Source organism: Benincasa hispida, chromosome 5 (assembly GCF_009727055.1).
Source record: "Benincasa hispida cultivar B227 chromosome 5, ASM972705v1, whole genome shotgun sequence".
Lineage (NCBI taxonomy): Eukaryota > Viridiplantae > Streptophyta > Magnoliopsida > Cucurbitales > Cucurbitaceae > Benincasa > Benincasa hispida.
In genome coordinates this window covers 2,790,339-2,817,584 of record NC_052353.1, presented here as the reverse complement: position 1 = coordinate 2,817,584, position 27,246 = coordinate 2,790,339, and the positions used below count along the sequence as shown (strand labels likewise).

General features: G+C 35.1%; 2 protein-coding genes across 3 annotated transcripts; one reads left to right on the top strand and one right to left on the bottom strand.

The window, feature by feature from the left end:
• The first annotated feature begins 391 nt into the window (after positions 1-391).
• LOC120077720 (transcription factor PIF1-like) lies at positions 392-11,166 on the top strand. Of its 2 annotated transcripts, XM_039031683.1 has the most exons (9): positions 392-821; positions 918-1,018; positions 1,099-1,882; positions 4,417-4,515; positions 4,635-4,700; positions 4,805-4,870; positions 9,665-10,075; positions 10,150-10,252; positions 10,392-11,166. In XM_039031683.1, the coding sequence occupies exons 2-9, from the start codon at positions 927-929 to the stop codon at positions 10,394-10,396; spliced, it is 1,626 nt and encodes a 541-aa protein (XP_038887611.1). In that variant the 5' UTR covers positions 392-821; positions 918-926; the 3' UTR covers positions 10,397-11,166. The 2 variants fall into 2 exon arrangements, with proteins under 2 accessions (XP_038887611.1, XP_038887610.1); XM_039031682.1 differs by having other exon boundaries at positions 392-1,018.
• A 9,240-nt stretch (positions 11,167-20,406) lies between these two features.
• Positions 20,407-20,757, bottom strand: LOC120078020. The gene has a single exon (XM_039032193.1). It carries the CDS (start codon positions 20,755-20,757, stop codon positions 20,407-20,409), a length of 351 nt encoding a protein of 116 aa, XP_038888121.1.
• Positions 20,758-27,246: the final 6,489 nt, after the last annotated feature.

The following is a 27,246-nucleotide window of genomic DNA, read 5'->3' as shown; positions in this document are numbered from 1 at the left end:
TATTAAATAATATTAAATTTAATTGTAAATATATTATTTATTCTCTTATATTTAATTAATATTATTTTTTTTTCTCATATATAAAATTAGTAAAATAAACTAATATTTTAAAAAAAATAATTATTTTAAATAGTAAAACTTCTAAAAATATTTTTAAATATAATAAGATGTCAATGTTTATAGTGGACATTTTACTATATATTTATAAACAAGTTAATTCATTTTCTTTACTCTATTTATTTAAACTCAAATATTATTTATGTCAGACATTTAATATCATACGGTGAAGTAGTATATGCAATCCAAATGGGATGAAGTATTTATAATAATTTAACAGAATAATAAATAAGAACAATGAAAATTTTAAAAAATCTTTGGGAAAGAGAAGTGCATCGATTTGGGCACATAACCGTCAAAAGCCCAACTCGTCCTTTTCCGTTCTCTTTCTCAGCAAAGAAGAGAGAGAAAATAGAGGGAGGAGAGAGAGAGAACTTATCCTGGAGCTTGAAGGCAGCTGGTCAGTTTGTACGGAGAAGGCGTTCACATTATTCACAGTTCTAACAAAAATCCAACCACAAACTACCATTAGAGCTCATTGAAATTCAGCTTCCATGAAAGACAATCGACAATTGGAGCGGCCATCGGGAAAAGCTTCCTGCCGTTAGGAAACAGACGAAATAAGAACTTTCGCGATTCCAATTTTTTGACAGAGATTTCAAGAAATTGGAATTGTTTTCTTGATTCTGGAATTTTGTTCCACCGACCTTCGATTCATTCAGTTTTCTTGCGGTTTTAAAGCGTCAGGGATACGTAATCAAACTGTAAGAGCGGTTTTGAGTTCTTGCTGCTGTTCCTGTTGGTTAAGCAAACGGATTCGAATCAGGTTTTGTTGTTTTCTTAATTTTTGATTTGTTTAGTAAAAGAGGATGAATCGCTGTGTTCCTGATTTTGAGACCGACGAAGATTTACCGCTTCCTTCTTCTTCTTCCGTGCCATCGCGCTCCAAGACATCTTCGATGTGGGTGTTTCTCTTTGTTTATTTCTTTATCCATTGTTTCTTGATTCTAGATTCATTTCATGTTTGGTTTAAATACACAGGTCAGATGGCGAGGTAATGGAACTTCTATGGCAGAACGGTCAAGTGGTAATGCAAAGCCAGAACCAGAAATCGAGGATGAAAGTACCACCGTCTACAACCGCGGAGCAAATCACGAACAGAGACACTCGACCTATGAATCAAGAGGAGGAACCGCAGCTTTTCATGCAGGAGGACGAAATGATTTCGTGGCTTCATTATCCTCTTGTCGATGATTCTACTTTGGAGAATAGTTTCTGTGAGGAACTCCTATATCCTTCGAATCCTCAGAGCATTGAGCAAAACACCGGCGTTTCTGAACAAGTTCGTACTAGTCATGGCATGGAGTTTCAGCCGTGCACGGCGATAACGACGACGGCGACCTCAACGATGGCTGCTCGGCCGCCAATACCACCGATGAGAAGAACGGAACAGGAAACGAAGGTAAATAGTTTTGGGCTCTTCTCAAGGCACGCACGGAGGCTCGAATCTGGTCCGTCGAATTCGAAGAGCATGGTAAGGGAATCTACAGTGGTCGGTTCGACTTCGAGCAACACAACGGTGTTGACTCTCGAATCTACGGGTACGAAATTACAGAGGACGGCTGTAACCGATACATCAAGTGCTGATTTAGCCTGCACGGTTATTAGCGGTGGTGGAGTAGCGGCTACGTCGACTGGCAATGGTGGAGAACTGATGAAGATGATAGTTGGTGAAACAGAATCGGTTCAAAGGACGACGAGTCTCGAGGATCGGAAGCGGAAAGGGAAAGAAACGGATGACTCCGATTACCTATTCTATAGCACGGTGAGTCTTCTATGAACTCGGTTAATCTGGCGTTATTCAATTTCTCGTTTTATTTTATTTCCCTTTGATTCTTTTTTTGAGACGATTTTCCCCTTTGATTTATTACTCATCCGATTACCATAAACCATATGAAAACAACCAGACTACATCAAATATTTTTTTTTTAAAATTTTATTTTACTAAAGTTAGCTGTGGGAACGACATAATTGAGTTATGAGGATGGGCCCATTTTCTCCGTTCCCTAGAACCTCCAAGCTTTTAGTATTAAGCTGCAGTAGTCGGTGGCTTACTGATTTCCCTCACCTTTCTCCATACTCTGGAATTTCCCCCCATCTTGGGCCGTATAATGACGTGTTATTAACTCAGATTCCCTGCGATTAATTTGGCATGGATAATGCTTTGACCTATGGTCATGTTTAATCAGAGATTGAAATAGGATGTTTGTTTCATTGGAACCCTAGGCTAGGCATTTGGATTATCAACACTCGTGTATCTATCTGTCCATGGGATGGTAATTTGTCACTTTGAGTCTGGATATTCATATCCATGAGATGGGGGATGGATTTTGAGAATTTACATCGCATAATCTTCTCTCTTTTTTGATGTTCGAACTTCTTACTTTACATTCTCGTGAAATGGTGCATGTTTTTTCGGATTCTAAATGACTTATATCAATCACATAAATTAATCTAGTTTGATTTTAGGCAGTCAAGTAACAGAACTATTATATCTAAATATGGTTGGGTTTTTGCTTATAGTTCAAATGGTTAAAGCCATGTAAGAGGCTCAATATCGGAGGATATAGTGTCTTTTACCATTTGAGCTTTGTTCAGTTGATAAGTACCATATTAACTTAATTTACACCCGATGAATAAAATTTATTTTTATAAGTAAATTTAGTTTAGATCAGTTTTTTATATTGAATTAATTTTCGTCCAAAAAAAAAAAAAAAGTAAATAAGTCCGTACTATTTTTTGGTATAAATTAATATACCAAATAAAATATAAAATACTAGGATTGACCGATGTACCAAAAGTTTAAAGGTGACCATCTAGGAAATGTTTAAGAAATTTAATTAGCTAACTCAAATATGCACTTGCAAAATAGTTTAGCTTAATTGGTTAAGGTAAATGTGATCAAGAGGGAGAGGCTTAAATTTGTTTTGTTCAGTTTATCTATTGTATTTTTGTTCATGTAATTGCCAGAAATAGCTCAAAATATTATTTTCAATAACTATCCCTGTGACTAAATTTTCATTATACAAAGTCGTTTTACCTTTTTGTTTGTAATTCACAAATTGTAGTTTGTACACAACCATATATATAACCACTCAAATGGCTCGCAAAGCAAATTTCTCACCCCACTATTCAAATTTCAAAACAACTTTCCTGCAAATGAAAACTTGAACTCGGTCAAGTTTCATTCATATTCCGGTTGGACAGTTATTGTAATCCAACCAGAACGCATGAAAACTTGAATCTCGGTTAGGATTTTTTGGAATATCCCGGGAAATGATTTTTTATTTTATTTTTTTTATTGATATTCTTTCTTGTTCTCGTTTCCTGCTGAGATTGCCACCGGGAAAGCATATGGAAACAAATTTCTTAGAAAGGGCTATTTTTACTCTGTTATTTCTGTTGATTACCCATTATTTTCAGTCATGATATGGTACTGGTAGTGATTCTGATAATCAAATTATATATAAAAGAAAAGAAAAGAAAAGAAAAGAAACGTGTGCAGAAAAAAATTCTGAATTGCATGCCAGAGAGCAATTTTAATAGCTGGTCAAAGTTTTCATTCATAGGATAGAGAGTTTGATGGTCGCTGATACCGAGTAATGGTGATAAATATAAAACTCATAGAAAATCTTTGTGATAAGGACTAAGTTGGTGCTCTAAGCTGAAAGGGACTATCGAATATAGCAGGCTTTCTATTCAGATGGTTTCGAGGTCAAAGGAATGCTGCTATGTTTGAGCGAGAATACTTGGTTTGGATGCATATTAACTAGAGTCATGCGTTGGAGAGATGCTTTTGTGCGAGCGTGTCAAACACCTAGCTTGAACTTGTCGTGTGCTAGGCCAGTGATTTTTGCGAAGAGCTAGCTTGACTTTGAATGTGAACATATGTGTTAAGCATATGAAGGAATAGTTCCCATATACTTGATGTATAATTAATTTAGATGAAATCTGCCCGAGAAATTTTGACAGAACCTGCGAAACAAGTCTAATTAGTTAAAAATATGTCAAGAAGATTTTTGCAGACAAATCGTATGAGACTATAATCCTAAATTTTCAGGCACTTGGAATAAATACCTTAAGACCCGGATGGAAAGATAACTGGGTGTGCTTATATAGGTGGCTGGTTTCAGGTTCTATATGTGATTCTGAAATATTGTGCTTTGAGTGGATTCTTGCCTGCTTCTTCTGCGTATGTAAATTCTAATGCTCATGCTTGATGGGGCTACTGCTTTGGTGCCACTTTCTAGATTTTCAAGGTTTCATTAAATATTTTAACTTTATAAACATTTGCCAAAGGACGTTGAATTCGAATCAACTGATGCAAAGAAGCAAGTTCGTGGATCAACCTCTACAAAGAGATCTCGTGCTGCTGAGGTCCATAATCTCTCAGAGCGAGTGAGTAGTTTGCTGCTGTTTGGACCTCCTTTGATCATATGTAAAGGACAGTGTAATTCCTTCTGTGTTTTTGTTATCTGTCTATTCATGGAACATGAACATTCATCCCTCCATTACAGAGAAGAAGAGATCGAATAAATGAAAAGATGAAAGCATTGCAGGAGCTCATACCTCGGTGTAACAAGGTGCATATACAATTATCGAGATAATTTCCAACCACTGAAATCAGTGCATAGATCAAATTATTCTTCGTTCACTGAGATTTGGTTAATATTTTCTCAAATACCAGGCAGATAAAGCTTCAATGTTGGACGAGGCAATTGAATACTTGAAGACACTTCAGTTGCAAGTTCAGGTTTATTATATCTATCGTGTTCATTTAAAAATCACATTAGGCGTATATTTTCATGCTATTTAGATGCATGGTTTCCTTTCAGCATGATTGTTTGCTCAATGTTGCACTGTTCCTACATTTTTCACCGCACTACTTCTGCTTTCTCACTTCGTTTTCAAATTGTTATATGAAGAGAAGTATGCACAAATAGGGAGAGAGGGAGGTTGAACCTACCACACTAACACTTGACCATTTGGGCTATACTCATTTTTTTTTTCCAAGTATGAGTACATTTTAAACTCTGGATGGAGTTCATTATATCTGTATTTTTCCAAGCTTTATTTTTAGGAACGCAAACGAAGTCCCATATTGGTTGGGGAAGGGAATGATCATGGGTATATAAGTGTGGACAATCATCTTCATTGGTATGAGACATTTTGGGTGGTTCCAAAAGCAAAGTCATGAGAGTTTACGCTCAAAGTGGACAGTATCATACCATTGTGGAGATATATGGAGGTCAGACCTTGTCATTTACTTAGACATCCCATTTCTATTTACTCTTAGAAAATTGGGTGGAGCACTCGTGATCCATATGGTTTTTTCCTTTCAAGTTTGTAACCTTGATTCACTAAGTATTGGATGATGTCTGGATTTATTTTTCTCTCATTATAAACTGGTGCACGGTTTGTAAGAATAATGAGAAGCTTATACACAATTCCTTTGAGAAGGTGTGGATGAAGGAAAATGTATCGGGAAAAAACCTTTCATTACTATTGTAGGAATAGACATAAAAATAACGGAGAAATTAAAAGAAAGTAATAAAATTGGGAGTACAAGAATTAACATGGAAAAACTCCTAACAGAAGAAAAAACCACAAGCTAGAAAAATTCCACTATATAAAAAATTATTACAATCACACAAAAATCTCTTCGACCCCAATTACAAAAAAACACTATTTCAAAGTATTATACAACTCACACAGCCAAGCTAGGAAACCGAGCTTAAAGTGTTTTAAATTGGGATAATTTGGAATTAAAGGCATAAACTCCTTTTATAGTGCTTGTAGCCAATCACTTTCTTGAGCTTTTCAGATGTGGGACAACTGCCCTTCTAATATTTTGTTAAAAGCCAACAAATTTCATCTTTGCAAGATATTTGAAGAGTCCATAGTTTCTGTTGCAACCATTATCTTCACCGACAATCATAATTCTCAACTCAGAGAATTATAACTCACTCCATCAAGAGAGTTGGCCACTTGAAATACCACCTTCCAAGATTTTTCCTTTTTTTTTTCACATGTTGAACCTTGCTAAAATTTATGGTGGAACTTCCACCTACTTGACTCACCCGTAAGTTCTTCCACCATTGATACAACTTCCATCACACACCTTGCATAACCGGCAAGCTAATGCGTTTGTGCAAACTTGTGGAATTGCTAACATCACATCCTTTATCATGATAAAGGTGACATACTATGAGGATGAACACTTCCTTTCTTTAGAAGAACAAATCTCCATCTTCCGTGATGATGGAGACGATGTTAGTATCCAATTTAGAGTCCTTTGATGAATCTGCTTTATTAGGACAATTCTTTTTCATGTGTCTAGACTGTCCACATGCCTAGCAAACATTTTTCTGCATGGACTCGTTCTTCATCCATTTGCTAGCTATATGTATTAAATCCTCCTATGAAGTATGCCCTTCACTCTCTAGTTTTCTTTCTTCTGACAAAATTTCACTAGTAGTTTCAGCAAAATCTAAAGTTTCTTTCTCGTACATCAAGATTGGTTTCATGTGTTCAAAAGAAGGGGGAACCGGTGAGATGAGTCTGAATGCCTTATTTTCATCATCTATCTTCACTCGATCACCTCCAACTCAGAAACAATACCATTGAGAATATCCATATGATTTGAGATTTTCTTACCTTCCACCATTTGTTGCATGTGCAACTGTTTCTTTAGGTACAACTGATTTGAGATGCTCTTTGCTTGATACATTTCCAACTTCTTCCAAAGCCTTTTGGCTATAGAAATTCTATGCACATTTGCAAGAACATTCTTAGTCAAATTTAGCGCGATTGCACTTGCAACTTTCAAATCCATTTCCTCTCAATCTTCATCGTTCTCGCTGGTGTTGCTGGAGTTCTTAAAACCTCTACTAGAATGACCGTTGGACTCGCCTAGACCACCATCACCGCTCAACTCTTCAAAAGTACCAATACTTGGTCTTTCCTTTAAAGCTTTGTGTAATCCAGATTGTATTAGTATGTCCTTGGTTTGCACTTCCCACAAGTTAAAAAGTTGATCCTTCTATCAAATTTTGTCACGTCAAACTTTACTAGACTTATAAAGCTTGACCTATTTGCTTCACTCCTAACAAATATGCAAATAGTGAATAATCCATACTATTGACACTATCGTAACTCGTTTCAAAAATTCCTTTTTGATGTGGAAGTTCAGACAATGTTGCAAATCTGCATCCACAGAGCATACTCATAAATTCAATGAACTACTGATGCCACTTGTTGGAAAAGAATCTTCCCACTACTATAGCAAAAATAGGCAGAAGAATAACGGAGAAATTACTAGGAACACAAGAATTAACATAAAAAAAACTTTAACCCCGAAAAAAAACAACGGACCAGAAAAATTCCACTATGTGAAAAATTATTACAACCACATGAAAATATTTTTCCAAACCCAATTACAAGAAAACACTCTCACACATCTGAGCTAGTATTTTGCTAAAACACAACAAAATGGTCACACTTGATTAGATGAGAAGGTTTATGTACAAAATGGACAAGATCATACCATTATATAGATATGTAGATAGATTCAATTTTTTGTGCCAAAATGAAAATAGGATGCAGTTTAAATCAGGATGTACAATGGGAGGATTTTCAAATTTGATAGTTGAGAGTTGTGAGTGTTGGATTCAATCAGGTTTGATTGTCTACGATATCCCAATTTCATCAGTTGTGAATTTGTCTCCCTTCTCCATGAAGGTTAAAGTTACAACGACCCTGATTTGTGATTTTACAGCATCCATGGTTTTCAGGATGACACAAGAATTCTCGACCTAGGCAAAAATTTTTTGAACACCAAAATAGTATTTTTCAACGTGTGACCAAAAATTCACACGTCGCTTGACTAGCTCTGCAATTCGTCAGGTTTGAGATCAAACCTACCTCCTGGCTTGTCTTCTGATAGTAAGTATTATTCTTTTCAATCAACAATCAAACCTACCTCCTGGCTCATTTTCCTGATTGCAACTATTATTCTTTTTTTCCAACAATGCCGATAAAGATTTCAAAGAAGAAAATTGGAGAGGCATCTTGTAAATATTCGAAGATTGCCTATTCAAGACAATCCTTGGTTAAATTCTACCCTGCACCCCTTTTTTTTATATATAACCTGTTGATGTATGCGTGAGAGCCCTACTTAGAGATATATTAGGATTATTAGTAGGATATTAGTAAGAGTATAAGGGTAATTAGCTAGGGGTGCCTTGATTATAAATAGTGTGTGTTAGGGACCTTGGAGGGTTTGAAGATTTTAGTAGAATTTCCATTGTGGGAATTTTGGGAAAGTGTAGTCCTCTAGAAAGGCTATTATACTGTAATTTCTTTAGATATTGTAACAAATATTTCTATTTTTTAGTTTTCTTTGTTGTTCTTGAGTGTGTGTGTGCGTCTTTTTTTTTTTTTTTTTTTTTTTTTTTTTTTTTTGTGGTTAGGTGGTATCCTAACCTTGTGTAAATTTTGAAATGTCCAGCTTTTTATTGAGTTAGAGAAGTGCCCAACTATTTCTCTTCTTGTACTAGTTAGAGGTCGTTCTCAGTGGTTGAGAAATAGGCATTAGTTAGTTTAGAATTGTGTACAAGGTAAAAGGGGAGAAGAGATAAAGTGGTGAGTGACTGAGACAGGAATTTCAATCTTTTCTTTTCTTTTTTTTTTTTCCTGCTGATTCTGTATCTCTCTATAGAAAAACCTTACAGCCATGTCTTAAATGAAATCGGCGGATGAACTATTAGTACTATACGAAACAAATATTCTATGAGACCCGATAGCATGGTAGAAAGAAATATATGAATCTTTCCACAATACTATCGAATATTATCATTGAAGTTTATAAAATTGTGTATAAAAGTAGAGATTGAATATTGATCCTTTTGAATATAGATAAATTTACTATATATATCTTAGGAACCGTCTCGTTTTCTTTTTTTCTTTTTGTCAAGAAAAAATTATGGTAGACTAGCTTATAATGAATGAGCCCAATGCATTACATTTTAGGTCTGTGAAACAGTTCGGATCATTTTGATAATGATAGATTTGAACTCTTTCCCCGAGAAGGTCTATGATTGGAGTCCGCATAGTTTAAGCATGGATGTTGTAAGTGAATGTAGGCTCATCGCCGAACCACTCAAAACTGTGTGTTCACTGCTCCTGCGTTTAAAGCTTAAACGGTGAACTTGAATTTGTGATCTCCTCTACTATCAGCTTGATTATTCACCACATAACTAACTATTGGAGACAGACTCATGCTGACCACCATAGACCCTGCTCTTAAACCTTCCTCACTGCTGGAACATTCTACTCTTTCTTTTCTCGCTGCATGATCCCTTCTTAATCTTGCAATCAATCCTTTCCTTGCAAGATTCCTAATATAAATTCATTTACTGAAATAAAGTTCTTAAGACCCTCCTCACCCGTTCTTGTCCTCAAAATTAAATGAGGAATGGTTGTAGCATGACAAACGTGGTACAGTATGCATGATAGGTAATACGGATATTGACCAGTTCCAATGCAGATGATGTCCATGGGATGTGGTATGATGCCTATGATGTTTCCTGGTGTCCAACAATTTATGCCTCCAATGGGAATGGGACTTGGAATGGGCATGGGCACCGGCATGGAAACAGGTGTGAACCGTGCCATGATGCCGTATCCTAACATGTTAGCTGGACCGATGTTTCCGAGGCAAGCTGGAGCTACTCAACTTGGACCAACTTTCCCTTTTCCACCCTTTCATATGGCGCATGTTCCAAATACCGATCCATCAAGAATTCAAGAAACAAATCAGGCAGATCAAATGCACAGTTCGTCAGGAATGCAAAATATAAATTCACCAAGGGCCTCGAGTTCACTTGATGGCTACCATCATTTTCTTGGTTCCCAACAGATGCAGGTGCCAGCAGCATCATCACACCCTTCCCCACAGGTATCATTATAACCAATTGTGTATATCATTATAGTTCTTAAGTGCATATTTTTTACTCTCTAATTATTCCACAGAATCAACCACCAGCCCCGCTACCAGGTATGCACAATCAACATACTAGTCGGAGACTTGAAAACATCGACAATCACGAATCAGGGTGCTCTACCATGGATCCATGTAAGCTTTCATCTGAATGTTATTCTTGTTTCATTTGGTGCCTAAAGTTTCCTCTTCCTATCTCTTGAAATGTTGTACCTTTATTTATTCATGAGCAGCTCAAGCTAACTCTAATCTTAACTTTGTACGATGATTGCAGGTTGAAATTGGAGGAAACATAGAATTTCTTAGATAGGCCCTACATTACACGCCAGCAAAATTTTGTAGCTAGGTAGAGTTTGATTAGAATAACAACATAACACAGGTTGACATGTAAATTATGCATAGTTCAAACCATCATCAAGTGAGAACAACAGCTCCTTTTACAATTTTCTCCCTTTTCTTTCTTGGTATTTGTTTGAGTTTTTACACATGATGATGTAAACTCTCAGATAACCTCACCCTACTTATTGGCTGATCATAAGCTAACCATCACTTGAGATTATATCTTATAAATATTAGGGTGGGTTGGAATGACTTCATAAGTGCTTAAAAAATGTTCTTAAGCACTTAAAAAGTTGTCAAAGCAGGTAATTTCTTTTCGAAAGAAAGTTCTCTTTTGATGGGATTTTCTGCATTTCCAATGACCTATTGAAACTCTTGAAAGTGGATTTCTATTGTTTCATCTCACGTGTTTCTTCTTTTCTTTTCTTTTCTTTTCTTTTCTTTCTTTCTTTCTTTGGTTTATAGCATGGAAGAGGAAGAAGACAAATGATAGTGAAGAGAAGACTGAGCTGAATGAAGAGAATTTGAATTGGATTTTGGAGTGACCAAGCATAGATTATATAATAAGTATTTTAGCATATTCAATTTAAATTTTGATATTTGTTTGTTTCCTATTGATTATAATTTTCTATCTATTGTGTACTACTAGATTTGTTCTCCTTAGGCAAAGGAAACAAGGGTCAATCACGTTTGAGTTTGTTTTCTTGTCACCTTCTTGATTTTAAAGGCAAGGTTGGTTTTTCCCTCACGATATAAGCTATACCAAAATGTTATGAAGCCGGGAAAGTTGGATATAAAAATCCTGCCAATAAATATGACTCGAAGAACTATACCTCAAGAACTCAAAAACTAGTAGCCTAATGTAGCCTAAATCAGTCTGGAAGTCGTATGGGTCGTTTGTTTCATGGAAACTCAAAATTCTCATAGAATGAACATTCAAATTATTGCGTTTGTTTTGAGATATATAAGATGTCCATATATTTGGAGACGTTCAGGCATCTTAGGATGTTTTTATGAAGATATCTTAAGGATTTTGGATGCCTTTACGAAAGCACATGTTTTCAAGATTCTCATGTTGAGGGCATCAAAATTTCTCTTTTACCCTCCTTTTTAATTTTGTTGAAAAAAAATAACATACAAAAATAATATAAACTATATTATTTTTAAAAAAATTCAAATTAGCAAAACAGTTATATAAATTCATATTTTACTAAAATAATTATAAATTTATTAGTAGTCGTAAATACATTCTTTGAACATGAGGTAAATTTAAGTCACTCTTGAGTAGAAATTCTTCTAAACAAATATAGATATCCAAATTACCTGAAAAATATTCCTATAAAACAAATATATGGTTATCTAAAGATGTCAAACATTTGTAATTATGGACATTAAAAGTTGTTTGATAGAAACTTATTTGATATTTCTTGTTTTTTTTTTCCTTCGTTTTTTTCTCTGGTTATTCTCTTGTTTTTTTTTAACAATATAATATAAAAGGAGAAGATATGTCTTACATTAAACATCGAAAAAAATATCAAAAGTTTATTGTCATATAATACAAGTAAGTCCCGATGAAAATTAAATATAATAATAAATTGTATCATATTCTTCTAACTCGAATCATTTGTTTTAAGTGATGCCAAGTCAAATTCAACTTAGTTATATTATTATGTAAATGACGTGATTGTAAAATATTAAAGTTAAGTTAAATGAATGTTTTAGACGACAAAATTTATATATATTGTAAAAGTCTACTCGATTTCAGATATACTAAAAAATTAGAATTAAGATAATATATAAACATGTATATTGTAAATTTAATAATAAGTTGAAATATAATAATAAAAAAATAGTATGCCTATTGAAATAAAGTAATATATAAATCTAAATATTGGAGAATTTTAAAATTAAAAAATAAAATAAAAATATAAATACAGTAAATGTTTTTGTAAATAGAAAAATTAATAAATAAAATATAAAAGATGGAAATTAATATACAAAACAAAGAATAAATAAAACTACTTTGAGAATTCAAATTTGAAATACAAAAAAAATAACATTCATTTTGAAAACTAAAATAATATATAAGTGTAAATATTGGAGAATTTTAAAATCCAAACGAACAAAGTGTTGAATCGAGTCGTACCAGATAGCATGATTTGAACACACAACCAAGAGGTGGAAGGAAATTGTGGACATGCCAAACAACCAATAGGCTAAAAATGCATTTTACTAAATTAAAAAACAGTTTAATATAAGACAGAAACATAAATGGAAGAAACTAATTTTTGTAGTTTCTCAAAATTATCCCATTTTTTAGAAACAAAAATGGGAACAGTTATCAAACAAGTCTGTTTCTTGAAAAATGCTTGAGAAACATAAACAAGAAACAAGAAATAGAAAGGTTATCAAAAGGGCCTTACATTACACCTAATTTAACATATTTATAATACTCCTCCTTAGATGCCCATTATATATATGAAATATGCTTCCTTAAAATCTTACTAGGAAAAAACCCAATGAAAAAAAAAAAAAAAATCTCAGTGAAGAAAAAAAAGTATATATTTCATATAATTTGATACTCTTAAAAAGAATACATTATATCAACCCCCCTCCCCCCATGAAAATATCACTTGTTGAGTCGTCGCATTCCAATGTTGTGCACAAATTTTTCAAAAGTTACGTTTGGTAATAATTTTGTAAATAAATCTGATAGGTTATCCTTCGAATAAATTTGTTGTACAGTGATGTCATCATTTTCTTCAAGATCACGAGTATAGAAAAGCTTTGATGAAATATGCTTTGTTCTATCTCCTTTAATATATCCTCCTTTGATTTGAGATATGCATATTGTGTTGTCTTCATATAATATCGTTGGAAGATTTTTATTAGAAGACAAACCATATGTTCCATGGATGTGCTGAGTCATTGATCTTAGTCATACACATTCTCGACTAGCCTCGTGAATTGCATGAACTTTAGAATGATTTAAGGAAGTGGCTATTGCGGTCTGTTTCACTGATCGTCATGATATAACAGTTCCTCTACATATGAATAGATAACCAGTTTGAGATCTAGCTTTGTGTGGATCAGATAAATATTCAGAATCTGCATAGTCAACTAGATCAAAATTTGATTTATTTGAATAAAACAAACCCAGGTCGATTGTTCCTTGGAGATAATGAAGTAAATGCTTAATTCCGTTCCAATGTCTTTTTATTGGAGAAGAACTATATCTTGTTAATAAATTTACTGAAGATGCAATATCTGGTCTTGTATTATTAGTAAGATACATAAGTGCATCGATTGCACTAAGCTTTGACCATCATCTAGATTTTCTCTTACTTTATAGTTTAAATATAATTTAACTATATAAAATAAAAAAACATATAGTATGCATTAGAATATGAAAAAGTAATTATAAAACATTTGCATTATCAAATACACATAAGTCCAATGCAAAATTAATAACTATAATAGAATTGTTTCTATCATTCATATCTGCTAAAATTTGGTTTACAATATTATTTCTCACTCAAATCATTTGTCTTAAATGATATTGACTCAAATCCAATCCAATTATATTATTATATGAATGTTGTGATTGTAAAATATTAGAGCGAACCCCTAAATGAATGTCTTAGTAATAAAATTTATATATTGTAAAATTCTAACCGGTTACAAATGTACTAAAAATAATAAATTTAAATTTTCAATAATATATAAATATGTATATTGCAAAATTCAAAATTCAAAATTATTTAAATATACATATTGAAAATTTGAAATTTGAAAATCAAAATAATATATAAATCAAAATGTTAGAAAATTTAAAATTCAAAATTCAAAAAGATATTTAAGTATACATATTGAAATTTTGAAATTTAAAAATTAAATAGGGTATAAATCTAAATATTGAAAAATTTAAAATTCAAAATTAAATTAACATATGAATATAAAACAAAAATTAATAAAGAGATAAAGAAATATAAAAAAGAAAGAAATATAAAATAAAACAAATAAAGTGAAATTGTCTTACATGGGAATCTAATCCACAGAGAAAGCCATACATGGTCTTGGATGCACCTATGTACGAGCTATTTCTTGTTTTATACTATTTCTTGTTTCTTGTTTGTTCTTTTTTTTAGTATATATAAAGATAGGAAAATAAATCAACAACGTTGTGCTCCGAAGCTATCTTCATGACAATCACGTCCCCTCGATGCATAATATCTCGGATGAGATGGTATTTTCACTCTATGTGCTTGCCACGCTTATGACTCCGAGGCTCACGGAAATTCGCCACAACACCACTATCATCACAATAAAGGGTGATGGGCCTAAACATGGCGAAAACAACTTCCAGATCAGTCAGAAAACTTCCTGAGTTAAACGGCCTCCTTAGCAACTTCACAAGTCATTACTACTCAGCCTTCATGTTGGAGTCAGCGATGCCACCCCTGCTTAGTGCTTCGCCATACTACAAACTCTCTGTTAAAGAGCGAACAATGATCCTGAAATGGACTTCCGAGAATCTTATCAGTCTGAAAAATCAGAGTTCGTGTATCCTGTAAGGATCAAAACCTTAGAACCAATACATAAGCATGTAGTCCCTCGTTCTTCAAAGATACTTGAGGATGTTCTTGACGGCTGTCCAGTGACCCTGTCCTGGATTAGACTGATATCTACTGACTATTTCCACTATGTAGCAGATACCAGGTCTAGTATATAACATCACATATATCAAATTGCCTACAACAATATGCATAGGGGACCCGTCTAATTTCCTCAACCTCTTGAGGTGTCTTAGTGTTGGGTTTTATGTCCTAAAACTCGTGTTTGTAAACAATGGAACTTATTCTGAAAAATTCAATAAGGTGTTATTGAATAGATGTTTTGCTTAATAGAAATCCAATAAACCTAAAAGTCCCTTGACTATTGGATGAGTACTTGAACTTTATGTGGAGACATAAAAATGGATCAGGTTCGAGTAAATAGTCAAAATGATCTATATTATATGAATAAGGTTGAGTTTCTTATTCTGGTAACATTATTGGATGTGACCTGCTCTGTAGTTGTTACAAAGAGTTGTAAAGTGTTACAAACGAAGTGATTCTAATTCGTTCATGTTGGGACATGAGGAGTGGGAGTGTCCTTGTGCAAAAGGGTTTGTACAAGATCGGACTACGAAATTAGGCACTCTTACTTTATAACGCTGTTTACTGTTTAAGACTGACTATTTCAAAGCAATGACCTAGGTTACTTGACCTTAATCCCGAGCTAACTATGAACTCCTGTTTATTTGGAATTATCCTTAGATTTGCATAGGTGAGGGTTGGCTCAACAGCGCCGGCTCAATAACTTGCCATTTCAGAGGTAAGACTGGATAGATAGCTGGGGACATAGGGTGCAAGACAGAATTCACTCGTACCCGCTTTTAGGGATAGTAGAGAGAGGTTGTTCCCTTAAGTGTTGATTCTAGGTCTTGAATAAGGAGCCCCACCCTCTCATTGGCCTAAAAGGGACTCGATATTGTTGATTGAATCACAAAATAATTGTTCATTAGGGAATTAGTGGGGACTTAAGAAACAAGAGGTAATTTCGGGGGTAAAATAAATATTCGATCCAACCGTTATTACGAACAATCTGTGAAGGGTTGACTTACTAATCATGATTATATCGAGTGGACATAATATATGTACAGGGGAGTTCAACTATGGGCTTTAGTGGAGTGACCCATTAGTTAACGAATGTGGATTAGTTCAGTCTAATGAGTTTAGCTGTTTAATCTCGGATCGTTGGAGCCCATGATCTGTAAGTCCACGAGGTCCCCCTACTAACTCAGAAATGGATTAGCTCTAGAGTAGCGTGATAAGTTAATTTGAAACGTTCAAAAGATCAAACGAAATTGGAGAATATATAATATATATATATATCTATATATATATTATGATTTAATATATGAAAATGGAATTGTGTAAATTAATTTAATATTGGATATTAAATTATTAGTATAATGTTTAAATAATTATTTATTAGTTTTATTAGAAAATTAATTTATGAAATTAATTAGTAAAATTAATAAATTTTGATTTTAGAAATCAAATGTGATTTTAAAATCAATTTTGGATTTTGGAAATTGAAAAACACAAAAATGGGAAATTGGATTTTCCAACTCCATCTTCAAGTAACTCACTAACAACCCAATCTTCAAACTTCATTTACTCCAAGCATGAGCTGCATCTCAAGCAGTAAATCTCTTTGCATGATGATCTGCAATATATTGAAGAGATTGGAGTGATTTTGAAGCAAGGTAACTGATAGAATTTTAGCTAAAAATTCGTGTGAAGAAAGTGCTATTCATTGCATTGCTGCTGTGAGCATTCTCCAAGTTCTCTTTGTTTCCAGCTTATTTTGAGTCTCACAACTCAATCTAAAGCACCAAGAGAATAGTAAGGAAGATCTTGTGGTGGTTTGCACAAAGATTTGGAGGAATTTGCATTTGGAAATCGAGATTTCAAAGGTTCTTCAAATGTATATCTTAAAACCCATTAAATTCTGTTTGAGCATGTTTTCGTTGCTGCCAAAATCAATCAATTAAAGTGCTTATCGATCCTCGTCGCTTCCACTACGTGCTGATACTATCCAACACTTAATACACTGTTCCTTAGACAATGTAACTCTGTGCCGAAAAGGGAATAGGCCCTTCTTGGAGTTTTGCATCGAGTACTTGAGCAATATCTTGTCAATGTGCGATGCCTGAGATTGTGCTCACACTTTGTTCTTTCGATCCCGAAAGATCTGAATCCCAAGAACAAACTGAGCCTCTCCCAAATATTTCATTTGGAATTGGGTCGCAAGCCAGTTCTTAACTGAAGTCAGTAAGCCTACATCATTTCCCATAAGTAGGATATCGTCTACATATAACACTATGAAAACTACTGAATTGTGATGATTTTCTTGTAGACACAAGGCTCATCAACGTTTTGGTCAAAACTATAAGATTTGATCGTAGTTTCAAACCTTATATTCCAAGATCAAGATGTCTGTTTCAGTTCATAAATGGACCGATTCAGCTTCCAAACCTTTTGCTCTTGACCTTGAGCTATGAATCCCTCGAGTTGCACCATATAAATGATCTCCTCAAGATTGCCATTCAGAAAAACAGTCTTGACATCATTTACCATATCTCATAGTCATAATATGAGGCAATGGATAGGAGGATGTGGATAGACTTCAGCATGGAAACAGGAGAGAAAGTCTCCTCATAGTTGATTCCTTCTACCTGGGTATAACCCTTTGCCACAAGTTTAGCCTTGAAGGTTTGCACCTTCCTATCGGCACCCTATTTCCTCTTGTAGATCCATTTACAACCTATGGGTGTAACCCCATCAGGTTGATCTACAAGATCCCAAACTGAGTTGAAGTATATAGATTCCATCTTGAGATCCATGGCTTTGACCCATTCATTTCTGTCAACATCCTCCATTGCCTTATTGTAAGACAACGAATCCTTAACCTCGCCATCAGCTACCATAGCTAGGATTTCAATTAAACCCATATAGCAAATAGGTGGGTTCGCAACCCTCCCACTACATTGAGGTTCCCTAAACTCTTGAGGTGGATTTGACCTACTAGATGAACTTACATTAACAACTATTGCTGACGTAGCAGGCTCTTCAACAACTCTTGTTGAAGATTCAGTAGTTTCTTTGAAAAGCTCATTCAACACGATTTCTTTGGAAAGCTCATTCAACACGATTTCTTTGGAAAGCTCATTCAACAAAAAAGTAGCATTTTTCGATACAAACACTTTATTTTCCTTAGGATCATAAAAATAATCCCTTCGTGTCCCTTTGGGGTAGCCTATAAATAGGCACAACCTTGAATGTGGTTCCAGTTTCTTAGGATTAGCCTCAAGCACATATGCCAGATGCGGAAGTGACGTAAACTAGCTTTACGCCCATTCCACAACTCTAAAGGTGTCCTGACAACACTCTTGTAGGGAATGCAGTTCAGGATATAAGTTGCAGTCTCCATTGAAAAACCCTAAAACGAGTCTGGTAAGGAGCCGTAACTTATCATCAACCAAACCACGTCCATCAGGGTTTGATTTCTCCTCTCTGATGCACCATTCTGCTGAGGTGTACCAGGTCCTAAGAGTTGGAAAACGATTCCATGTTCTATCATATAGTTCTGGAACTCAAAATCCAAAAACTCTTCACCTCGATCAGATCGAAGCGTTTTAATCGTTTTATTTAATGCATTTTCAACTTCATCCTTGAACTCTTTGAACTTTTCAAAGGATTCATACATATGTTTCATCAAATAAACGTACCCATACCTCAAATAAATCATCAGTAAAAGTGATGAAGTATTCATAGTTTCCCCTGGCTCGCACATTCATCGAACCATAAAGGTATGAATGCACTAACTCTAGAGGCTCTTTGGCCCTCTAACCTTTTCCAGTAAAAGGTCTTTTAGTCATTTTGCCTTCAAGACATGACTCACACACAGGTGAAGAATATTCTTTTAACTCACTTAGAAGTCCATTCTTCACCAACCTTTCAATCCTATTGAGATTAATGTGCCCCAAACGTAGGTACCAAAGTTGGGCATTTTCTTTAAGAGAAACTTTAAGTCGTTTGTTTTGAGTTACGACACATTTAAACATCTCTATGTTATGGAGATAATTTGTCGCTAACGGCCTTAACACATACAAATTATTTTCCAGTTGAGCCGAATATATATCAACACTATTTTTCATAATAAACACTTTATTAATAGAAAAATGTATTGAACAATTACATTCAAGCAACGACTTTACAGAAATTAAGTTCCTCTTTAACTCGGAAACTACATACACATCATTCAGAATGATAAACCTATTTTGTAAAGTCAACCAGAGACCTCCCACTACCACAACTGAGACGACGTGCCTGGTTCCAACTCGTATCGTCATCTCACCAGCTTCAAGCTGCCACCAGGAACTAATTTCCTGAAATGAAGAACAAACATGGTTAATGGCCCCAAAGTCTATAATCCAGGTAGAATCATCATTCTCCACTAAACAAGTCTCCAAAACCAATAAATCGTATTTAACTTGTTCGGTCTAGGGGTGTTCAAAAAACCCGGTAACCCGACCAACCCGGACTACCCAACCCAAACCGCAAGGGTTGGGTTGGGTTAGATTTTATTTTGGGTTGGGTTAGATTTTATTTTGGGTTGGGTTAGGTTAAAAATGTTAAAAAATATTAAATTCGGGTTGGGTCTGGGGTTACCCCATTTTAGTGTCGAGTCAACCCGACCCGACCCGACCCGACCCGACCCGAATATATATATAAGTTAAAAAAAATGTCAAATTAAAAAAAAGAATCTGTGACTCAACCCGGCCTAACTCGAAAATTTTGGGTTGAGTTGGGTTGGGTTGACCCTCCAAAAAAGAACTAATAGGGTTCATTATTAGCCAACCCAAATTTTTGGTTTGGTCCACAAAAATCTTCCAACCTGGCTCAACCTGGACTATGTACACCCCTAGTTCGGTCTTTTTCTTCTCAGCCAAATAACGTGGGCAGTTTCGCTTCTAGTGCCCATCCTGGTTACAGTGGAAACATTTTCCCTTGTCAACCTACACTGGTCGCCTACCCCACGGAGCGACAGGTTGTGGGTTAGCAGGTGCCTTCTACTTCCCCTTACTACCCTTCTTCTTCTTCCACTTGCTGGTGTCAAAAGAAGAAGGTGCAGACTTAGTTCCTGAGGTCAAAGCTTTATGGAACTTTCTAGATGGTGAAGCAACATTTGCCTCACCAACCTTCTTCTCCTTGCTTTTTAGCAAGAATTGAAATGTCTACAGCTCGTTCAATAGAGTTGTAAGGTTATAGTCAACCCTGTTCAAAATAGCCTTACTTACAAAGTGAAGGAAGATTTCTGGTAACGACTCCAGAATAATGCTAACCTGGCTGGCCCTCATCGATGCTTGACCCGTTCATCTTCACCACATTGAAGTGGATCATCTTGTTCAGAACATGTTGACGAATAGATGTACCCTTCTTCATCATGGAGTTGAAGATGAACTTCATAGCATCATGTCTAAGCTGCATGGACGGTTGTCCGAACATTCCCCTCAAGGACTCCATGATCTTGTGTGCAATGATCATGGGTTCATGCTTCTTGTCCAAAACGTCGTTAAGGCTGGCAAAGATATATGCTTGGGCCTTCTTGTTCGCTTGTGTCCATTTCTTGTACACCTCTCGAACATTTCGAGCTGCATTGGGAGGTGGAAAAGGAGGACAATCCTCCATAAGGACGGACCTATGGTCATCGATGATAAATATCGTGTTTACTTGTCTTTCCAACTAGCATAGTTTCACTAGTCAGTTTATCGGTTGCTAAAAGTGCAAGAGTAGTGGTAGCCATTATTTAAAAGTTTCTATTAAAAAGAACAAACTTAATGAGTCTACTTGCATTACCACTTTTAACACCAATTAAATTTTAGCAAAATAGTTCTATTGTACGCTAAGTGACATCTATTTTGCAATGATGCCCCAATGAGGCAGGACAAAAGTCACCATTAGGGTGAATCAAGTGCCCCTTCACTGGAATGAGACAATCTCAACCATTAGACAGAAACAACTTCTTGTAACTGAATCTAATAGTCACCATAGTGTTGGGATTGGTGTCCTAATTCTCCTGAAGTCTCGTTGTTTTATAAAGATACATATTTTTCAATGAACAAAATAAGTGTTATTTAATTCTGGCATTTACTCATATACAATAAACAAAGCTCTTTGGTTATCTTATGTGAACTTAAGCATGTATATGTGATATACAAGTGGATCATACCTTAAGTGATAACCTAAATCGGTCTATAGTATAAGGATTAAGATGGAATACCTGATCCTGGTGACACTATGGATACGATCCGCTTTGTAGAGGTTTACAAGTGCTGTAAACTACTACAAATGGTAGATCCTGACCATTCATGTGGAGACGTGGAACGGGGGTGTCCTATACAAAGAGTTTGTATAAGACTTGGACCACAAGATGACTAGATTCTATATATAACGCCATTGATACTAGAGACTTGCATCTCACCTAAACAACCATAGGTGACACGACCTCAATCCTGAGTGTTTTGTGAACTCATGCCTTTAAAGGCGGTCCTTGATTAGTATGGGTCAGAGTGGCTAGATTACTAACTCAACATGCCTACCTTTTTGGGGACTTGTCTGATCTGGAAGCTGGGAACTTAATCCATAATATGGAATTCACTCCTTTCCCGAAGCAGGGATAAGTAGAGAGATTGCTCCCTTAAGGGCTAATTTCGAGGCTTGAACATAGTGGCCACAGCTTCTCTTTGGAAGAAAAGACTCAGTCATAGTAGCACTATGACTTATGTTCATTAGAGGGATCAGTTGTACTTAAGGAGACAGATGTAACTATAGGGTCATAACGGTTATTGGCCCAGCTGTACTTATGAACGATCTGTAAAGGGTTGTCGCACTACTTATTGGTTAAGATGGACACATAATATATCTGTAGTGAGGAGAGTTTAGCTGTCGGTCTTTAGTGGAGGGCTTGGTAGTTAACAGATGGTGGATCCCGTGACTAAAGAGTTTAGTCAGTTATTCACGTACCGTTGGATCTTCGGATCTACAGGTCCATGAGGTCCCCTTGTAGCTTGGATTCTATTGAGAATCAGTTCTTGATGTTGATTTGAAATGTTCAAATTGACAAAAGGTATTTTAATTATATATGATATAATCGGTATGATGTATAAGATAACATCTAGTGGAGGATTGATGTAAATGAGATTTACATTAAGTACCATGGAATAGAAAAAGAACTATGGTTTATATGTTCCATGAGATGAAATATTAAAATTATAGGTTATAAATATAGTATGATAAGTTGTTATCATTTATGTTTTAAATAATATTAATTATTGGATTATTAAATATTTTTTCTTTAAATAACCAAAAGTAGTGGGTGTTATTGATCATGACAACTGTGAGTTTAAAAAGGAAGTGGTTTTCCTATTTTGAAAAAGATTTTTTTTTTTGTTTTTTTTACAAAAGTTTGAAAAGGAAATTTGAGTTTTCTCTTCGTGAAAAGAAACTCATGGAAGTCGTCAAGTAAAATATAGATTTACTAAACAACAGCTGGGCGAGCTAAACGATCGTGCAGGTGCGAGCTAAATGATCGTGCCAGTTTACTAAACGATCGCAATAACTTTGCTAGACGATTGCTGGTCCAAGGTAAACGATCATATAGAGTCTATAGGCGATAGACCGAGCTAAACGATCGCATAGATTTTGCTAGACGATCCGCATAGTTTTATCTAAACGATTGGCATCGACCTATACAATAGGTTTGTGACTTCTCCCACTTGCGCAGTCGTGTACGCGATCGTTGTTTCCTCCATTCATCTGCCTCATACCAAGTCGGAACATAGCCCACCCTCTGGATTCTCACCACCGAGATTACCAAGGTTGCCTTGTTGGTGGTGTCAGACTCAACTCGACACCGTCGAGGTTTTCTGGGGGCCGTTCGTGGTGTTATGGAGGCCATTCGTGTCATTAAGGACGAACGCGGTGTTTGTTCGCTGTTGCGAAGGAGTTCGTGACCGAGGAGATCGTTTGAGGACGAGCGCGAAGTGTTTCGTGCTGTGTTCGTGCGGTGTTGCAATCGTGTGTAGATTTGAGCGCTCGTGGTTGCTGTTGTTCGATCAGAGTTTGCGCATCGGAGCGTGGAGACGCTTCTGCCGATGTTCGTATAAGAGTTTTGATTCTTTGTTCTTCTGCTATTGTTCATGTTTGTAATTTCTACTATTATAATTGTAATAACCGTTTGTTTTGAAATCGATTGTAAATGTATTGTTTTTCATGATTGTAATTTGGAATAGTCTTGTTCTACTGCTTATGGAAATCTCGATTTTGATTTTTCTTTCACATCGCTTCGGTCCAGAATTTGTTTACATCCTTAACAATTAGGCCTAGGAGTCCCACCTTAATGTGCCCACCATAGGGAAAAGGCAGATTAGAACAAGAGACTAAAACAACCCTATCCATTTTCGAGATTAGATAAAGAGTTGTGCAAAATACACATCCTTTACGGGACACTCCTCCAGGGTGGCCTTTGAAGCGAAGCACGAAAAACTTATCCAACCTATATGAGAGAGACCAAGAGATATGTCATACAAACCCGCTCCCACTTCTATGAACATTGTAACGACCGGGTCCCTTTACATATTATGATCCGACCCTACGACATGCATACTAGAGACTTTTCTATTCAGAGATGAGTTTTGGTAAAGATCTCAAAAGAAATATCTAAGATTTTATTTAATTATGTAGAAAACTATATAAAAAGTTTATTTTACAAAAACACCAGGTCCATAAAAAATTAGCGTAGTGATACAAAAATGCATATGCCTATAATAGTGAGCTTGATGGTTGGCCATTTGAGCGACATCCAGTTCTGCCACCTACGCTGTGTCCTTACCTACAAAGTCTGTAAAATAGGATGAGTATATAATATACCCAGTAAGAAGTTCTCACTTAAGGTAGTGACCAAATGTACAATCACATGCAACATGTCCTGAAAACATATAATTGGGACCGAAAACATATAATAACATGTGGTGGTCGGTTATGCTTCTAACGTAAATTTCTCTGCCCTGATAGGAAGATGAGGACTTAGGCAGAAACTAACCCATCTAAGGATTAGCGGGTTATGCAGTCAGTAGGGCCAGAGTCGCATCTAACATCAACCATTAATATAAACGTAAGATTGGACTAGAGGGGTGCAACCATACATACCCTGTTAGTCCCTAGCATAAACTTGACATAGAATTGGGTCTAGAGGGGTGCAACCATACATGCCCTACTAGCCCTAGAAGCATAACCTTTATCTAATTAAAATTTAATCTTATTTCATCATTGTGAACAAGTATAATGCATGAGGTCCCTTGTCGATAAACATATTTTAAACATGTAATGCATCATAACAATAACATAATTATGCAACATATTAAAGGTACACTACCATGAAACACTTAAAGAGAGGGTGAGATAAACTACTTACCTTGACTGCAATCCTAGTTATTCCTTATTATTCCTTACGGTTTAATCAGTAGAGTTTTCCCTCTTAAATTAGAAGGAAATTTGGGCAGCACTTCCCTTGCGTTTCCTCCTTCTAACTAACAGAATTACTTCACCTTTTTCACACGATTTTTACTACTGAGTTTTGTTTGAGAATCCGTTTAACTTCTAGCCTAAAGCCTCCTATTTATAGCCGTTTTCAGCTCTTCTCTGTGTGACAACTCATCCTACAAATGGCTTCTTTAAAATTACTTAGGTTTAAGAATTTCTCTTAATAAGACACCTAATTTTGGCTAACTTTTGCCCTTACGTCATCAACCTTTGTTTGTATTCCATTTTAGAGTTCTCCATGTATAATCTATAAGACCGTGGCCAAATTCAATGCATAATCCACGCTTCTGTCCAAATCTCGCTCTCTTTGTTCTTAGAATCTCGCTCTTTCTAGCTTTCTCGCTGGTTTGGCTCTCGTGACTCTGCTGGTTTGGCTCTCTCGCTCTCGCTCTCGCTCTCTCCCACTGTCTCACTGAGAATCTCGCTCTCTCCACTCTCGCTCTCTCCACTCTCGCTCTCTTAATTTTTCTCTCAAATCTCGCTCTCTCCACTCTCACTCTCTCCAATTTTCTCTCCAATCTCGCTCTCTCCACTCTTGTTTTCTCTAATTTTCTCTCCAATCTCGCTAGTTTTCACGCGTGGGTTGCCTTCACTGCTTGTGGATTCCACTTCCCCTTTTTAACTCTTTCAAACTTTAAGAGTATATGGGCAATTAATTCACCTCCAATTCTTCCAATGAGCAGTGCCCAAACAGAAAGTTATCTACTGCCCTTTGTCTCCTGAATTAGCTAGCGTCTAACTTCTAATTAATCCTCCCTGATTCTGCCCCCTTATTCATTATTTTTGGATAATTAATAAATTTCTTATTTTTTTTTTCCAATTCTAAATTTTCACCCGATTTTCCTATTAAATTTATATATTTTTCATTCTTAATTATATATTTTATTTGTTTTCTTGCTTTATAAATTAGGGTTAGAGTATTACATTTATCATCCACTTAAATAAAATTTCAACATTTAATTTCCTGTAGTGTATGCGTACAAATTTGGGTTGTTACAAACATTCTCTCCATTCACCTTGGTATTGACCTACCCATATGCCATCCTATAGGGGGAAATTCCCAGGGTGCCTTGAGGCCGAGGATAAATATCACGGTGTGAATTTTTTAGGGAGAAACGTGTAGAGGTAAAGTAAAGTATCATATACCCCAGTTACCTCCCACTAAATGTTCTACCTAGGGATTCACTAACTTAGAAAATTCGGCTACTAATTTTAACTAAGTGGTTGTTTAATTTGCTAAAAAATAACACTTTCTTTTGATGATTAAATAAGTTTGATTCAAGTCTTATTAAACACTTTAGCAGACTATCATCAAATTTGCATGCATACAACAAATCTATCTAATTCACCTTTCCAGGTAGGTTCCCAGATAGGGGTGCGACGTTTCCATCGACTTAAGTACCCTAGCCTAGCCAAAACTAGCCTTAGACAAAAGGTTCCTTATAGATAGATTTGGTACATATTTAATCTTTTATTAGTCAATTTAATTCTATTAAATTGAATTAAAAGATTAAACTTAGGTTTCTAATCTCATTAGAATTGTGATCTTAGGTCTATCTCAATCAAATTTTAAAACACTTTTAAAACATAATTAAAGTCTAAGTGTGCATGAAACTCTTTTTTATTGATTTTAATTCTAATTTCATTAATTATAACACTTATAAAAAATGAAATAACTAAAATCAACCATATTGGTAAGCTAGAATTCACAAGGTATTTATAACATTTATAAATAAACCTAAGTGTCATGCTTCATGCATTGTTCATTCATTACTAATATAACTTTTATATAACAAATAATGAACTAAGTATACATGCTAAAATACACCCTTATACTATAATACTTATAATATAAAGATGATGCATGCATATATTATAACTCTTATATTATATGATGCATGAGCATGCTTTAATGTAATTTAATCATGCAAACTACTATATCATAACACTTATAATGTAAAGATGGTGCATAAATAAATGCATAACCTATGGTGGTTTTAAAACTATATGACATACATGTACACTCAATAAAATTGATGGACGGGATAATTAGCTTCAAAACCGAAAAAAATAGAGCTAACTATTACAAAAGAAATTGAGTCAACCGGTTCAAACAGGCGAACCGGGTCTTGAACCACTCGACTCAAACATGATTAAAGCTAACTATCGTATAGTAAACTCGATGCGATCGTTTAGTCTCTCGAAAGTTATCTGATAACTTATTGCCTTATGAAATATTGAAAACCAATTTCTTTTTATCTCACGGTTGCCATAAATCTGTGTAAAACCACCCATTAAGGTAGTTAGTTAGAAAAAGAAATATTAATTATCATATAATTAATAAATTGTAAATAAATACAATAACAATCTTATCATATTATATTTATAACTTATATTTTTAATATCGCATCATATGCAACATATAAACCATAGTTCTTTTTCTATTTTATGACATTTAATATAAATCATATTTATATTAAATTCCTCCAATCTAATAATGTATCAAATACATCATATAAATTATATCATATATAATTGAATTAACTGAATTATATCATATATAATCAAATTCCTTCT

Coding starts and splice junctions, on each gene's coding strand:
- LOC120077720 (XM_039031683.1), top strand. CDS start 927: ATGAATCGCTGTGTTCCTGATTTTGAGACCGACGAAGATTTACCGCTT. Junction 4,701..4,804: donor TCATACCTCGGTGTAACAAG/GTGCATATACAA, acceptor CTCAAATACCAG/GCAGATAAAGCTTCAATGTT. Junction 10,076..10,149: donor CATCACACCCTTCCCCACAG/GTATCATTATAA, acceptor ATTATTCCACAG/AATCAACCACCAGCCCCGCT.
- LOC120078020 (XM_039032193.1), bottom strand. CDS start 20,757: ATGGAGGATTGTCCTCCTTTTCCACCTCCCAATGCAGCTCGAAATGTT.